Source organism: Aquarana catesbeiana, linkage group LG06 (assembly GCF_042186555.1).
Source record: "Aquarana catesbeiana isolate 2022-GZ linkage group LG06, ASM4218655v1, whole genome shotgun sequence".
Lineage (NCBI taxonomy): Eukaryota > Metazoa > Chordata > Amphibia > Anura > Ranidae > Aquarana > Aquarana catesbeiana.
Window position 1 is genome coordinate 336519213 of NC_133329.1, and position 18016 is coordinate 336537228.

Below are 18016 nucleotides of genomic sequence, written 5' to 3' on the forward strand. Positions count from 1 at the left end.
GTCTTCTTTTTTTCTTATCATGGAGGAGGAGGGTCCTTCTTTGGTTTCTATGAACACTTCCTATTACACAGCAGGATCATATGACAAGGCAACTGTCTCCAACTGCAGTGCTGGATCTACTGGTCCTCATTCCCAGAAGAAGAGCCGGTGTTCTGACATATAGTGTCCTCCTATCAGATAGTGCCCGCCCCGTACTGCGCAGGCGCAGCGCCTGCGCAGTACGGAGGAGCAGGAGATGCCAAAAATGTCCGAAGTTGATCAGCTGACCATCAGCTGTACACGGCGCTCGGGCACCTGTTAGCGATGGCTGTGTAAGAGGGCCCCTCGCGGGCTCGCTTCGCTCACCACGCTTCGGGCACGGCCTCACTGCGCTCGGCAACTATTTATTCTAACTCTATGTCCACTTGGATAGTAGGGAATGATCCTGGACATAGGGTAAGAATAAATGCGCAGGCGCCGTGTACAGCTGACGATCAGCTGTTGAACTTCGGAGACTTTCGGCGTCTCGTTTGTCCTCCGTACTGCGCCTGCGCAGTACAGGGCGGACACTTTTGGATAGGGGACTGTATTCGACAAGACACCGGCATGGGATGTTAGATCTGTGTAGCCCGGCCATAGGTGCAGTTACTACAAAGTGTAATAGCTGAAGGCTTTAGAAAATTTGGTCACACTGTACAGAACTATATAATATATTAGGTGACCAGAGGGTGAATATATCTGCGCCCCCATAGTGGAATAATCATGGCAGCCTAACAAAACTATACCGTATAGCTAGACTGAAGTAACCTGCCACAATGGAAGTTCCTTATACTTTCGCAATTGATTTTAGTGAAGTTTATTGAAATGACTCATCTAAATGTCTTCATGACAGAAGCAGGTAAGGGACTGCAATAAACTGCTAACATTCTAACAATAGTATATAAAAAATAGAATTGCACTAATTATTCACATGAAAATGAAATAAAAAAAAACAAGAGTTCATAAATCATTAAAATAGTGAATCTTGGGTATTGTTGTTAGACTCACCATTCACCACCTTGTGCAACAGTGCCGCCACCAGCAGCTGAATTAACTGCTTACCAGCTCCAGTAGATCCCTCATTACAAGGGATCACTCTGCGACTTTGGCTTAAAACCCAGCCTGGGCCTTTCTCCTGGTTACACGGCTCCCCTGTGCCAGTGACATCACAGAGGTCAGGAGGAATCTTCTAGTTGGGGCAACTGTTCTGGGAAAATCTCCCTTCAAATTAGAGAGATTTCCATTATCTTCCTGTTGGGTCTTTTTCCCAAAGCCACACATCTATCTATAATCGGTTACATTCTGTTGCTTAGACCTGCAATTTATTAGTAGCTATAAGGGAGTTTTGGGAGATTAGTCCCTTACACAGGTGTACAGCAAGCAGAGCAGCAGAGATCGGCATCACAACAATGTATATAACTAACCGGAACAAGATTTATTTTCTCAGCAAAACTAGAGTCTCAAATCAACAGAGTTTGTTGTGATTTTTTGGTGGCTTTTTACTTCTTTATAACCCTTCAATACTTCTATGGTTCCATTCACTCTAAATCTTCCCAGTTAACAATGCACACAAAGTTAGCTGCTGCTTATTATTCAGAGTCACTGTTTGCTGCTTGACCTTCACTTTTTCAGACTGTTTATAGTCGTAGCACATTTATTTGCAGAGGTTACAGAGCAATGAAGGAACTAAATTAACACCATTTATACTGTTTCTGAATATTTTGGAACCAATTATGCACATTCCCCTAGACTTACGAGCATGAAATATGATTTCTAATATTCAGAGCATTGCAATGAATATTTCTGTCTGGCTTTGTGAACACAAGTGTTTTTAACAGTATTGCAGGGTATTCATATGTTCATCCAGGAAAAAAGATGAAGCGTTTGAATGGGAACACCCCTCTATAACTACTAGTGAAAATATTAACTAATTAAAAATAGATGTATTTTTTACAATAAAAATAGAGGTAGATGATGGTGATAAAACAATAGCTCGTTAAGTAGATAGCTATAGATCAGTAACAAGATAGATAGATAGATATCAGTAACTGCTTCCCCTAGTTTCTTTTAGTATTACTTAAATTTTATCAGTAGCTCAAAGTGACCATACCTAACTATATTTGGAATAGGCATAACCAACTTGAGCAATGCTTGTAAAACACCCAACAGCATAGAGGTTGATAAATATTGAGCACTTGTTTTGAGTCGGCGGCGCTGTTATTGAGACATGTCTGAAAATGTCTGTGAATGTTTGGTGGACTATAATGATGTACTATTTTATGTGGATCATAGGGCTGTATTCAGGGTTTTGTGTTGTATCATTCACTTATTTATATTATGAAACATTAATTTTAACATTAAAGCCAAACTTCAGTGTTACCTTCAGTCTTATACAGGCTCCTTTTCTGTATTGATTTTGCATACTCTGATTTTATGTCACGCTATGAGCTTCTCACAGTGTGCATTAGAAGCTGAATCAGGTTTCCTCACTGCAGGATGTCCAGAGTCATCTAGCTCTTTCCTCTCCAGCCTTACTATTCCTGATCAGCCCTTTCCATTCATTGGATTTCAGTTCTTTCAATCATGGAGGCTTAGCATTACATGTGAACTTAACCTAGTGCAGTCTTATGCAAATAGATTGCAAATAGATTCTGCCTAGAGACTGAGATCCACCCATCAGGGCATTTTGTTATTTCCATAGCTCCTCCCAAGAGCAAGCCCCCCTGCTTGCATCGGGTCTGAGAGCTCTTGAAAGCAGTACATTAGCTAGATGACCCCTCCTACCAGCCATGATCTGGTTGCATTGCATAGAGAAGCACAGATGTCATCACTGGGTCTAAAAAAAGTGTGTAATAAATATGGAAAGGTTTTATTTAAAAGAAATCAGTAGTATGTTGATGAAGGGGGTAAAGGGCCAAGGAAAGCATAATATTAGCAGATTAAACTTCAGGTTCATGAAATGTTAATTTAAAACAAGTAAACAGTGGTATGTCTGTAGGAACCCATCTCTGAAGACACTCCCTGGGTGAGTGATCCTGATGTGAATTGAACAGTCTGTTCTTTGTGATTTTTACACTGATCTTTAAAGATCAAATACCACTAAAAACATCTTCTCTTCATAGTATTGAGCGTGATACAGTTTAATCCCAAAACAAGAATATATTATATTGCAGTTTACCAGTCTTTAGATGTGGTGACTGTATTCATTCTCTTTATTCAACCTTTTTTTTCTACTTTCTACCTGATGATCCTGCTAGTAACATACTTCCCATCCAGGATTGACAATTCTAGCATACTATTCTGCCCCCCCCCCCCCCCCCCCCATCTCATAACATAGGGAAAAGGCATTATTCAGTTCACAGAGAAAAAAAAATATCATTGTTTCAGATAACACTGCAGAGTGCACAGGAAAAAGGAAAGCACTGGATGTCTAGCAGGACTAAAAGGTAGCAAATACGAAAAGTTCATTGTTATTGTTTACATATACTACATTACAAAATTGAACCTCCACTTATTTATGATGCAAATCTCCCAGGAGGAGCAGGTCACAGACTGGTGACAGTAGTAGCTTGGCTGAAACGCCACTCTTTGCATGCCATTCATGTGTATGCGTTTAGCATTAAAAAGCCAGGGATCAAACCTTACTTCTCTTTATTCAAAATGGAAAAATCTATTTAGGTATGGTTGTTCATTGCTGTAGAACACCAGATATCTCAAATCTCAAGATAGGAGGATTATTCCTCATTTTATGACAATGGGCATATCAGTGCTTTTCAGCCCAATGGCCAGCTATACATTCAGAACTGCTGATGAATAGGACAGATACATCCTAATATTATATAGCCATTCAGTCCATAACCATTAAGTTTACACTTATAATACAACTTTTACACTCTGATTACTATTTGTATACACTCTGGTTAGTATATTTCTGATATGATATATAATCTCATTAGTACATATAGGAAACCACATGTGATAAGTAAAAAACTTGGCACCAGCTAGAAGATGAGTAACAAGTAATTTTATTAACATCTCAGTACCAGTATAGCCTTATAATGAAATGGAGCAGGGTTTGAGAAAGGACAAAAACTTTTTTTTCCTTTGTAGTAAACCTTTAAGATTTTCTTTTCTTTTGCACACAGGTACTAGAAGCCAAAGTCAATGAAGTGAAGATCAATGAAGCTCGGGAACATTATCGTCCTGTGGCTTCAAGAGCCTCTCTCCTCTACTTCATTATGAATGACTTGAAGAAAATCAGCCCCATGTACCAATTCTCCCTTAAGGTTGTAACAAAGGAATAGTCAATGTCTTATTGTAACTTTATGGCAAGCCATTAGGGATAACCACGCCTAAAAGTTGCTTTATAAGAAAGCTGCTATAAGATTCTATCTATTCTGTACAAAGATTGCAGTAGCCAACATCTAACAACAGAAAGGAACAAAATGAAATGATGTCAACAGCTTTGTCTCTGCTGGATTCTTGTAAATCACTGTGTGCTTGCAAATATTTCTTCCCATTTTAAATATAGTATCTTCTCCTGACACATTTTACAATTTCATCAATGACTGTTATAAAAAAACTGTGTTTTCTAAATGTTTATATAGCCAATTCACTTATACATGCAAATAGTATGCTGAGCCAGGGCCTGGCTGCTCATATCTTGGATATTTCAACTGTGAGACCTCCATACCATAATTCCTATCTCTGTTCCTGCCCACCAGGGAGCTCTATGTGTTCCTGCCAACCGTTCCTTTTTCTACCACCTCCTGTTGCATTTTCCATAGTATATATGTATGAGCAAACATCAAACAGAAAATTAGAAACTTGCATTGTTCCCACAACAGGTGTGTAGTCCCAAGACCTCAAGTGCAGTGATCACTTCAACAGAGTCCCCATGAGATGTTAAAAATTGTCTCTATCCCCCAAAGTTTTGTTTGGCCTGACTATTTAAAGTTTTGCTAATAGCCTTGTGTCACAACCAGATGTCGGCATAGGACAAGTTTACCTTTACATATTGTTAGAGAAAAAGAAAACCCTCATAAAAAAAAATGTGGAAGTTGACCTGCACTTAAGCATTTTGTGCATGCTGTCTACAGGATGGGAACCGTGGAGCTAATCTCACCCATCTCTGCTCTCACAAAGCAGAACAAAGTAAAAGTTGCCTAAAATATCCAAACAGCCCAACAGATTTTCTTTCAAAACTGGGGGACCAGATTAATTTATACAGATCTGGGATTCCCAACACTAGAAGCAAACATACCTCAGTCTACAAGTTTATTGATTGCTTTCAAACGAATACATAAGCCTGCATCTGAGTATAGATATCCTGAAGACACTATATTAGTGTTGTACAGCCATGTGATGCAATCCAAAATTTACTTCTAATGTTATTCCGGAATAAGCAGCAGTGAACAATTAGGACTTTCAGTAAAAGCCAAATCCCTGGCAAATATAAAAGACACCATAAATGGAGATTTGTGTTCATTAATACATCAATAAATGTGTTTTTTTTTAAATGCAAGCAGTGTAATTATGTGATTTTGACTTGTAGTCCCTGTACAGCGTAATTCAAACTGGGAGAGGGAGAAGCAGCACAAAAAGCTAATCAGTTGTGCTGCAGTGTAGAGAACATGTAGACTGAAGGAGAAAGTTGTGTGACAGAGAGATAAGCTCTTCAGTCTCTCGCTTCTCAGTTCACTGTCCAGTACAGGGTGGGGGTAGATAGGAGACCTGTAAGGCCTGGTTCACACCTATGCAGGTTGCAGTTTGCATATTCCAGGTGCATTTTGTGTTTTTCAATACACATTTTTGATCCTTTGTCTATATAACCAAAACCAGAAAAAAGCCCCAGGCCCTTTCCATAAAATGCACAGATGTAAACGTGACCCATAGGAAACCATGTTTAATGTGTGTTAAATGTGTGTTTCTGCAAAACCGAAAATGCACTAAAAAATGCATAGGTGTGAACCAGGCCTAATTGTCACTGGATTCCTTTACTGCCAGACAGGAAGCCCGGAGCAAATTAAATAAAATGCAATAGGCGCAGGGCGGGCATGATAGGGTTAACAGGGGGACCATAGCAGGGAAATGGTATGAAAAAGTTGCTGGGATTGGTTGGGGTTTAAGGAAAGGGTGGAGCAAAGTTAACTGAGCAGAGGGAGAGATCCCCCCCCAGCTCAGTTTGTCAGGAGGAGCGAGCTTTGAAGCATGGCAGCGTTAGAACAGCTTCTTGCCAGGCTGAAGTCCAAGGCGGGGTCCAAGGGACCGGGATGGCTGGAGGGCAGACTGGCAGTGGCGCTGGGTGAGAGTTCCTCAGCGGCCACTTTGGAGGGGCGTGAATCGGCGCGAGTCCGGCGGTTTCAGCCGCCGGCTCACTTCTCCCCAGATCCCCCTCTCCCCCTCCCTCCCAGAGTGCAGAGGCAGCATTCCATGTGGGTCGGCCGATATCAGGGCCGCTCGCGGCGGCGCATGGAGGGGGGGAAGGGGTTGCAGACACAGACAGGCCGCGGAGTGAGGAGGGGTAGCGCCAGCAGCTCCAGGGCGGATGCTGGGCCTAGAAGGGAGAGTATGGCGATCTCGGCCCCTGGCTTTGATGCAGCGGGGGCGGGGCTTTGGCAGGGGAAAAGATCAGCGACGGCAGCCGGGCACCCCAGATCCACAGCCTGTGGCCCCAAATGACAGAAGGGAGGAGTACAGCAGCTGGCAGTGGCCTTGCGCGGCACTGCGGGAAGGATGACAGCGGGCACAGAAAAGCAACCCACAAATCGGTGGGTGGATCTGGCGCTGGGAGGAGGGGTTTGGAGAACTGCGGATCCCCGGCATCCAGTGACGCATCCGCTGGAGGGCTGTCGGCGAGTGAAGAGGAGATGGCAGTAGAATGGTCTGAAGGTGAGCTGTCACAGTCGGATGACGATAAACAGCGAGGACGTTCGATGGGGGTGGAGACTGGACCGTTGGCTGGTGGGACCCCTTCCAGGCATCCCGGTAAGTCTATATGTATTACTTTATGTGTTGGGGGTACTGATGTGGGGGAGGTTGGGGAGAGTAATAGTGGGGGTCAGGTCACAGCAGGGCGGTCGGCTGCGACCGTGCCTTCCCCTCCGGCCGCGCTGGTTGCAGACCGTGCCACGGCGGACTCAGGGTTGCAGGCATTTTTAGCAGGTTTGAAGGAATTAGTGCACAAGTTTGAGCCAGGGCTGAGTGGTAGACATGGAAAAAAGGAAAAAAATACTGCGCTACCACTGTACCGGTGAAACCCCCCCAAAAAGCAGCAGTTTAACAGTGAGATGTGCACCAAAAATATCAAATATAAAGAAAAAACTGCGCTAAAATATGAGTGTATATAAATGAATCATACATATATTATAATCATGAAATTATAATCTGAAAATTCCTCTTGGGGAATCACAACACCAAAGAGATTGCAAACTAATACAGTAATCAGAAAAATATATAAAAAAACAGTGATGTCCATATATATTAAATGTGAATCAAACAGTGATGTCCATATAAATTAAATATGAATCAATATATGCATATAAAAAAATAGTCCCAAAGGAAAGCCCCTCAAAATAGCACAACAAAGACTTGGTAGTGAAGATGAAAAAGACACCCTGCTCGCAGTGATCCGCCACCACATAGATTTTGCGCTTACCACAAAGCAAGCAATAAAAGCCTGTATGCTGTCCAAGCAAGGGATGTCCAGCTGATGTTATAACTTGTCTGTATACAGCGTGGCTACGGAGGTACAGCAGGGAACCCAAACACTCAAGCTCAAAGGCATGTGGATAAAGGAAAAATGGCCATAGTGTAAATCTGGTAGGACATCTTATTTACTACAAATGGCGTCGTCTGGGGAGACGCCATTTGTGGCCCCCTGACGACGCCATTTGTAGGTGAAACGTACGTCGGGAGGTTGACGCTCTGACGTCATTGCTATCCTATTGTGGACGGGTGCTCGGTATGCCGGCCGGCAATTTGCTGTTTTTTACCTTGTTTTATGCAAGTTTTCTACCTTTTCAAATAAAATGTCCTACCAGATTTACACTATGGCCATTTTTCCTTTATTCACATGCCTTTGAGCTCGAGTGTTTGGGTTCCCTGCTGTACCTCCGCAGCCACGCTGTTTACAGACAAGTTATAACATCAACTGGACATCCCTTGCTTAGACACCATACAGGCTTTTATTGCTTGCTTTGGGACATCACTGTTTTTTTTATATATTTTTCTGATTACTGTATTAGTTTGAAATCTCTTTGGTGTTGTGATTTCCCAAGAGGAATTTTCAGATTATAATTTCATGATTATAATATATGTATGATTCATTTATATACACTCATATTTTAGCGCGTTTTTTTCTTTATATTTGATATTCGGAGTGGTAGACAGTCGCCTGCAGCAGCATGGGTGGCTGCTGGGGTCGTGGGGGGGCGATGAATGAGGTGACAACGGGCACGGGGACTTCCCCCGGGCCTGTTACGGAGGCGGCGTCCGCGACGGAGGTCGCAGGGGTGGCAGGTAAGGAGGTGGCGCCTACGACGTAAGAGGGGGCAACAGGGGAGGGGGCTAAAAAAACAGGACTTAGTAAGGTTGGCGGATGCTGCAAAATGCAAAGTTTATGTGTATTTTGAGGGGCCCCATCGGAGCACATCTAAAATCTGAGGTGAAGGGAGAATATGTGGAGATTTTTGCGCTCCTACCACTGGAAAAGTTCAATCTGGATAGGGAGAAGCCAGAGGATAACAAGCAACAAGATGAAGAAAAAAGGAGATATAGGCTCATCCCTAGGACTTTCACGAATTGGCTGCAGGCCTTTGCGATAATGGCGGGCGTTATTGGGGAAAAGAATCCAGAACACTGCTCGGCACTGTTCTGTTATCTGGATGCCGTGGGAGAGGCACACAGAGTCTACGGGGGAACAGCATGGCTACGGTACGATGAGCAATTTAGGCAGCGGAGGGCTATATGACCGTCCTTGAGGGGGGATCATAAGGACATCAGTTTATGGATGCGCCTTATGATGTTGGCTAGGCCAACGAGTCAGTTTTTTCAAGGGGGAGCCGGTGGCTCATCCAAGCACAGACAATCGGCCACAAGAAAGAAAGGGGTTTGTTGGCAATTTAATGAGGGTGTCTGCAGATTTGGGGGGTCGTGCAAATACAAGCACGAATGTTCAGGTTGTGGGGGTGGACACCCTGTGTCCCGTTGTTTTAAACAGGGAAAAAACCATACTGGCGAATCTGTTAGTAAGTGGGACAACGCCGGTGATAGTGGGAAATATGCAACCTTTCCTTGATAGGTACCCGGATAGGGAGGCAGTGAGGTTGCTGGGCTTAGGGTTTTTAGAAGGGTTTAGAATTCCGTCACGGCTGGTCGATACTCCCCCTCTGTCACGCATTTTGCCGTCAGCCTTACAACATGCGGATGTGGTTTCGGAAAAACTGCTGAAGGAGGTTTGTTGGGTCGCATGAGTGGTCCTTTTCCTTTTTTGCCAATACCAGATCTGGTGGTGTCACCTCTTGGGGTCGTGCCGAAGAAAGAGCCTAACAAATTTAGGCTAATTCACCATTTATCATTCCCGAAAGGGGGTTCGGTGAATGATGCCATCGACCCGGAGGTATGCACGGTTTCCTATACGTCTTTTGACACCGCTGTGTTTTGGGTTAGGAGGTATGGGCGGGGGGCACTGATGGCAAAAGCTGACAGAGTCGGCTTTTCGTTTGCTCCCGGTTCACCCGGACAGTTTTCGTTTGTTGGGTTGATATTGACAGGAAGAATACAACGTGGATCGCTGCCTGCCCATGAGGTGTTCTATATCCTGCGCATTGTTTGAACAGTTTAGTTCTTTCATTGAGTGGGTGGTGCGTGATGTTGCGGGAGTAAATTCCATCATACACTACTTGGACGACTTCCTCTGCGTGGGTCCACCTACATCAGCTGTTGGCCACGCTGGAGCATGTTGCTGATAAGTTTGGCATCCCTTTGGCACCGGAGAAGACAGAGGGTCCCAAGATGGTGTTGAGTTTCCTGGGCATCGTTTTAGACTCAGATGCCATGGAATGCAGGCTGCTGGAGGATAAGTTGGAGGCATTGAAGGCAGAGATTCGGGGGATCTTGGGACTTCGCAAAGTGCAACTGCGAACCTTACAATCATTGCTAGGTAAGCTGAATGTTGCGTGTCGCATGCTGCCCATGGGGCAGGTATTTTGCAGGCGGCTGTCTGCAAGTACTGCAGGGGTTACATCCCCCAAGCACTATGTGCGCTTGGTGAAGGCTCATAGAAAGGACCTGACAGTATGGCACATTTCCTGGCTAATTTCAACGGCAGGTCGCTGTGGATGTCAGGGCCAGTTATCAACTTCGATTTGGAGCTGTACACGGATGCGGCGGGTTCTGCGGGTTTTGGAGTTTTTTTTCCAAGGTAAGTGGAGCGCAGGGCCTTGGCCTCAGTCGTGGAAGGATGCTGGAGTTATTCCCCGTGGTGTTAGCAGTGGAGTTGTGGGGGGAATCTTTCAAGAATTTGAAAGTGAGGCTTCACGGGGACAACTTGGGGGTAGTACAGGTGATTAACAAAGTGTCAGCGGCGTCACCGCCAGTAGTCAGGTTGCTCAGGTACCTGGTATTACGTTGCCTGCAGTTGAACGTGTTTATATATGCTGTGCACCTCCCCGGAGTGGATAATGTCATTGCTGATACGTTATCTCGCTTTCAGTGGGACAGATTCTGAGAGTTGGCACCGGGGGCGGAGCAGAGCGGGGTCCCTTGTCCCGAGTGGCTGTGGAGTATTGCCTTGGACGAGTAGCCGGATGGATCAGGCAATTGGTGAGCGACGCAACATGGTCAGCATACAACAGGGTATGGCAGGAATGGGTATTCCTGGTGCAACAGGTGGTGGAAGGACAGGAGGAACCAGATCTCAGGTTGCTAGTTTTGTATTTTGTTTCTCGGAATTTGGAGGACGGGGTGTCGGTGTCTGGGTTGGAGAAGAAACTGGCAGGGTTGGCGTTTTGGTTAAAATTTCAAGGTTTACCTGACTTAACTAAGGATTTCTGGGTTAGACATGTGCTGAAGGGCTACCGGTGTTTTATTATTATTATTATTATTATTATACAGGATTTATATAGCGCCGACAGTTTACGCAGCGCTTTACAACAACATTAGGGCAGACAGTACAAGTACAATACAATTCAATACAGGAGGAATCAGAGGGCCCTGCTCGTTAGAGCTTACAATCTAGGAGGGAGGGTCAAGTTATACAAAAGGGTAATAGCTGTGGGGGATGAGCTAATGGAGAAAATAATGCAGTTGTTAGATGGAGGCAGGATAGGCTTCTCTGAAGAGGAAAGTCTTCAGGGATCGCCTAAAAGTGGATAAATTTGGAGACAGTCTGACAGATTGGGGTAGGGAATTCCAGAGGATGGGCGAGGCTCGGGAGAAGTCCTGGAGGCGGATATGGGAGGAGGTGATGAGGGAGCTAGAGAGCAGGAGATCTTGGGAGGAACGGAGATGGCGTTTAGGTTGGTATTTTGAGACTAGGTTAGTGATGTAGCTGGGGGCACAGTTGTGGATGGCTTTGTAACTTATTGTTAGTATTTTGAATTTAATTCGTTGGGCGAGTGGCAGCCAATGGAGGGATTGGCAGAGAGGGGTAGCAGACACTGATCGGTTTGTAAGGTGGATGAGTCTGGCAGCAGCATTCATGATGGACTGAAGGGGGGATAGTCTATTTAAAGGTAAGCCAATGAGGAGGGAGTTGCAGTAGTCGAGGCGAGAGATAACCAGGGAGTGAATCAGGAGCTTTGTAGTTTCACTGGTTAGAAAGGGACGTAGTTTAGAGATGTTGCGGAGGTTGAGGCGGCAAGCTTTGGAAAGTGATTGGATGTGGGGCTGAAAGGAGAGTTCAGAATCTAGGATAACACCTAGCACCCTGACATGTGGGGACGGGTGGATGGTTTTGCCATTGCTCTTCACAGAGAAGTCAGGGGAAGAGGCACGTGGGGGAGGAAATATTATAAGCTCGGTTTTGGACAAGTTGAGTTTGAGGAAGTGGTGTGACATCCATACAGATATGTCGGTTAGTAAGTTAGTGATGCGTGAGGAGACTAATGGAGTGAGTTGAGGGGTGGAGAGATAGATTTGTGTGTCATCAGCATAGAAATGATATTGAAAGCCATGAGAGGCTATCAGCTGACCCAGGGAAGAGGTGTAGATTGAAAATAAAAGAGGTCCAAGAACAGAACCTTGGGGGACCCCGACAGAGAAGGGAAGAGGAGTGGAGGAAGTAGAATTGTAAGTGACACTGAAGGTGCGTTGGGATAGGTAGGATGAGAGCCACTGAAGAGCACAGTCACGGAGACCGATGGAGTGAAGTTTTTTGAGGAGGAGGGGGTGGTCAACCGTGTCAAAGGCAGCTGAAAGATCCAGAAGTAGGAGTACAGAATAGTGTCCGTTGGTTTTTGCAGTTAGTAGGTCATTTGTGAGTTTTAAAAGAGCAGTTTCTGTGGAGTGTTGAGGGCGAAATCCAGATTGAAGGGGATCAAGAAGGTTGTTTTTAATGAGGTGGTCACTCAGTTGGTTGTAAACCAGGCGTTCAAGGAGTTTAGAGGAAAAGGGGAGCAAGGAGATAGGGCGTAGGTTGTTAAGATTGGTAGGGTCCAAGGATGGTTTTTTGAGTATGGGAGTGACCAGTGCATGTTTTAGAGCATCGGGGAAGACGCCAGAGGTGAGGGAGAGATTGAAGATGTGGGTTAGAGAGTGTAGGATGGGGTCAGAGGGTGACTGTAGCATTTGAGAGGGAACAGGGTCCAGGGGACAGGTAGTTAGGTGGGCGATAGAAAGGAGTTTAGCAACTTCGTCTGGAGTAGTAGATTTGAATAGAGGTAGTGTCAGTTGTATCTGTTGACATGGGGTCTTAGCTGGGGGAGATACCTGTAGAGTGGAGATTTCATCACGGATTGTATCAATCTTGTTTTTGAAGTGATTAGCGATTTCCTGGGCAGTGAGTAAATCAGTGGGGGGAGGCGGTGGAGGACAAAGTAGAGAGTTGAAGGTAGAGAAGAGTTTATGGGGATTGGATGAGAAGGTATTAATAAGAGTTGTAAAATAGGTTTGCTTGGCAGTGTGGAGGAAAGAATAGTATTTTTGGAGGGCAGATTTGTATTGGTTGAAGTCTTTGAGAGACTTAGTCTTGTGCCACAGACGCTCAAGAGCGCGACTACGTTTTTTGAGAATTTTAGTGTCATCTGTTTGCCAGGGTTGTAGGGGTCGAGGCCTGATTCTGCGTGTAGTGAGGGGAGCGAGCTTGTCCAGGGTGGAGGATAGAGATTTATTGTAGATGGATATGGCTTGGTTGGGGCAGGACAGGGGGGAGATTTTGTCATAGAGGTGGTCGGTAGCAGAGTAGAGGAGAGAGGAGTTGAAGTTGCGAAAGTTTCTACGGGTGACGGTTAGGCGATTGGAGGGAAAGGTGGTGGAAGACAGGGGGAGAGAGAAACTAATAAGGTGGTGGTCGGAGAGAGGAAAAGGATTGTTTGAGAAGTTGCATGGAGTGCATAGGTAAGAGAATACAAGGTCAAGGGTGTTGCCATCAGAGTGAGTAGAAGCCTGTACCCATTGCTTCAGGTCAAATGAAGAGGTTAGACTAAGAAGTTTAGAAGTAGCAGGAATGTTTGTATTAGCAGGGATGTTGAAATCACCGAGAAGGATTGTGGGAATTTCCGAAGAGAGAAAGTAGGGTAGCCAGGCAGAAAACTCATCAAGGAAAGTCGATAATGGTCCAGGGGGCCGGTAGATCACAGCAATTCTTAGGGAAGTGGGAGAGAATAGACGTATACAGTGGGCTTCGAATGATGAGAGTGAAAAAGAGGGAGGAGGGTGAATAACCTGGAAGGTGCTCTGGGGGGATAGGAGGAATCCCACTCCACCTCCCTTGCGTCCATTAGGCCTGGGGGAGTGAGTCCAGTGAAGGCCACCCTGGGAGAGGGAAGCAGGAGAAGGGGTGTCATATTCGTGGAGCCAGGTTTCTGTGAGAGCAAGTAGATTAAAGGAATTAGTGACAAAGAGGTCATGAACAGCAGTGAGTTTGTTGCAGACAGAGCGGGCGTTCCAGAGGGCGCAGGAGAGAGTGAGGCTGGTGTTGGCAAGAAGAGGAATGGAGACTAGATTGTGTAGATTGCGACTACTGCCAGAGGGTGTAGGGTGCTGGTGATGGGTGTGTTGGGCACAGTTAAATAAAGTGGGCCCAGGGTTTGGGGAAATATCTCCAGCGATTAGGAGAAGCAGAAGAGTGAGGGAGGTAATATGAGAATATGATTTGTATGAGGGGACATGCTTCAGTATCCTGGGGGGTATGTTAGCAAGTGGGCTTAGAGTTAGAAAGAGGTGATGAGTGCAGTAATAGGGGGAGGGGAGAAGTGAGGGTGATATGTACAGGTTGTGGGGTGGAGCAGAGGGATGTAGAAAAGAGAGTTTGAGGAGAGAGGCAGCAATTGTGAAAAGGAGGAGAGGTAAAGAGTGCATGTTTCAGAGAGGAAGATGATAAAATTAGGAAATGGGGTCACCTGCAGTCTTTTATAGTTTGCTTTGTGCAAATCGCTGAAGTGCAAGAGCGGAAGTGCCACTTATTTTAAGAACGCCACTTCTTTGGAAGAACCCCCTGTATGTGCAGCCCCCTGTATGTGTTCCCCCGTAAGGAAGGCCTTGTTTTTATACTGTGTGTTGGGTGTGGGTTGAATCTGGCAATTAATCAATTAGGAGGGCATATTAGCAACACAGCTAGCAGGGCATAACTTTCACACCACAATCAAACTGCAAGGGGACTAAAAGGCCAAAATTGTAAAGATAAGCAACCCATAATTTAGGTAAGACTTAATGGCTAAATAAACATTGAAATAATGTGAGTATGGCTACAGATGGAGTTGAAACAGTGGTGACAAACAGATTTACCCAATAAGCTTTTTTGCAGTCATGCAATGTTCAGTTCTTGTTCATGTTCTTAATGCCCTCATTAAGGTATGTGGAGATATAAACGCAGGTTTACCCAATAAGCTTTTTTGCAGTCATGCAATGTTCAGTTTTAAGGTATGTGGAGATATAAACGCAGGTTTACCCAATAAGCTTTTTTGCAGTCATGCAATGTTCAGTTTTAAGGTATGTGGAGATATAAACGCAGGTTTACCCAATAAGCTTTTTTGCAGTCATGCAATGTTCAGTTTTAAGGTATGTGGAGATATAAACGCAGGTTTACCCAATAAGCTTTTTTGCAGTCATGCAATGTTCAGTTTTAAGGTATGTGGAGATATAAACGCAGGTTTACCTGTGAAGAGAGAACAAAATGATCAGATGGATGGAGCAAGAGCGGAAGTGCCACTTATTTTAAGAACGCCACTTCTTTGGAAGAACCCCCTGTATGTGCAGCCCCCTGTATGTGACTCTAGGCGTCCGGTTTCGTTCGAGCTGTTAGGACGGTTGTTGGCACAGTTAGCATTGTCCTGTTCATTGGAGTACGAGGTGGTTTTGTTCAAGGCGGCATTCGCCTTGGTATTTTTCAGGGCGTTTAGGATTAGCGAATTAGTTAGTCCTTCCAAGAAGGCAAATGGGGGGATAGGTGTGACAGATGTCAGATGTGGGGAGGACAGGCTATCCATACTGGTAAAAAAATCTAAAACGGATCAGCGGGGCAAGGGGAAGACGGTGCTGTTTTTTTCACTGCCGGGTTCTCCCTTGTGCCCAGTAAACTTGGTATGGGATTTTCTAGCAATAGGTGACAGGTTCCTTGTTGGTGCATCTGGATGGGCTTTCGTTATCTTGTTTCCAATTCATTGCAATTTTTAAAAAATGTTTGGGGGCGTTGGGTTTTGGGGATCAAAAATTTTCATCCCATTCCTTTCGGATAGGGACAGCTACGGAAGCAGTTCGATGAGGTTTGGATGAGGCGGCGGTGAAAAAGATAGGGAGATGGGAATCTAGACGGTTTAAATCTTATGTTTGCCCTCATCTCTTGAATATGTAAAAGGGGGTAGGGGCAAGTTTTTTAAAGTGGTACATTGAAACTGTTATGTGTTGGTTATCGTATTGATTTGCTGGGGGTTTTGTTTTTTCTCTTTTCTTTCAGGAAGAACACAGTGCCTGGTCTGGATAGTGGGCCATTCATATGTGTGTTGGGGGGCAAGGAGAGGAGATGCACGGCGGGATGGGAGACAGCTGGGTTTTTCCAGACAGGAAGCATGTCTCCGGGGGTTGGGGGTGCCGGGTATGCTTTGGGGTAGGACAGTGTCGGAGGTGCGAAAATTTGTACGGCTGGATAGGCCTCCTGACGTGTTGGTTCTGCATGTGGGTGGCAATGATTTAGGGATTAGGTCAATGTTGGATTTGGTTCGAAACATCAAATTCGATTTTTGGCAACTCCGCATGGTCTTTCCACACATATTGTGTGGTTGGACATTGTGGCATGAACCACTTGGAGGTTGGCTAGGTTGGTGGATAAGATTAACTGGGCCAGGAAGAAGGAACAAGGAAGTTAGTGGTTTTGTGGTCAGGAATGGTGGGCTTGCAATCAGACACCTAGAGCTGGAAATGGATACGTGGCGGTACTTGAGAAGAGATGGAGTACACCTGAATGATGGGGGGATTGACCTGTGGACCTTCGGATTTACAGGATGGGATCCAGCGAGCTTTGAGGATTTGGCAGGGCACCCAAGGGTAAGGTTTTCCCCTGGTGTGTGCTGTGGCGTGGTGTTGGTCTTTGCGGGTGAAGGATTAAACCCCAGATATGAAGAGTTCGGGACCCATTGGTAGTATGAGGCCCATTGGTGATATTCCAGCTAACGGGGGTTTAGCTGGAATTGGTTATTGGGTGCACTGCGGTCAATTGGTTTGTTGTCTCCGAGCTAGCATGTCAGCTGGAGGCCTATTTTAGTTAAGGTACCGCAGTGCCGGAGTGGATCGAGTGGCAAGATTGGTGGGTTTTTCCTGCAAAGACCAACGGGAGTATTTAACAGATTGGGGTGGTTTATTTCAGGTGTTTTTCATACAGTTATGTTAATTTATGTTAATTTTATTTGATTGGTTATTATTATTAATAAAGAAAATTGGCTGCTACGGCCAATATTTACTCCAGATTGGTGTGGTCTCATTTTCTGGGGGAAAAGGTAAGGGGTTTGTAGCAGGTGTTGGGTTAATGGATCTAGGGGTAAATGGAATACATCTGTTATACAATAGTCAAGGACTGTGCTGTATGGCAGAATTAAGTATACCTCAGAAATTTTGTCCTCTATGTGATATAAATAAACTTTTAGTGAAAGTATAAAAGTACAAAAAAAAAAAAATACAGTTACACAGATCCTCCTACATAAGTTGTACCTCTTTATCTGCAACCATCTCCCCTCTACAGCCGTTCAAAGACCAGAATTTACACAGGATGGTTCAGTTCTGAAAAGCAGGGAGCAGGGATCTGAAGTCTCACACTGCTGAGCTCAGTGAGGAGAGCCATGAGCTCTGATTGGAGGGAAGGGACACACCATCCTCCTTACAGTACAAGGAGAGCATGCACAGTTGTAGACCTCAACTGTGTGCTAAAGCTCTCCTCCCTTTTACCATTTTATCTCTTGGTGTCAGGAAAACCTGTCAGAAGTGCCTCATGCAGATACAGTGCCTTGAAAAAGTATTCCCACCCTTTGAATTTTCCATGTTTTGTCATGTTACAACCAAAAACGTAAATGTATTTTATTGGGATTTTATCTGATAGACCAACACAAAGTGGCACATAATTGTGAAGTGGAAGGAAAATGATAAATGGTTTTCAAAATGTTTTACAAATAAATACCTAAAAGTGTGGTATGCATTTGTATTCAGCCCCCTTTACTCTGATACCCCTAACTAAAATCTAGTGGAACCAATTGCCTTCAGAAGTCACTGAATTAGTAAATAGAGTGCACCTGTGTGTAATGTAATCTCAGTGTAAATACAGCTGCTCTCAGAGGTTTGTTAGAGAACCTTA

At 44.8% G+C, this 18016-nt stretch overlaps 1 protein-coding gene across 1 annotated transcript in view; it reads left to right on the top strand.

Moving 5' to 3' along the window:
- Nucleotides 1-18016, top strand: part of LOC141148076 (dynein axonemal heavy chain 11-like) — a 1034097-nt gene that overhangs the window by 843988 nt on the left and 172093 nt on the right. Inside the window, exon 73 of the mRNA XM_073635228.1 lies at nucleotides 4164-4304. Coding sequence (XP_073491329.1) covers nucleotides 4164-4304 — 141 coding nt within the window. The remainder of the gene's footprint in view (nucleotides 1-4163; nucleotides 4305-18016) is intronic.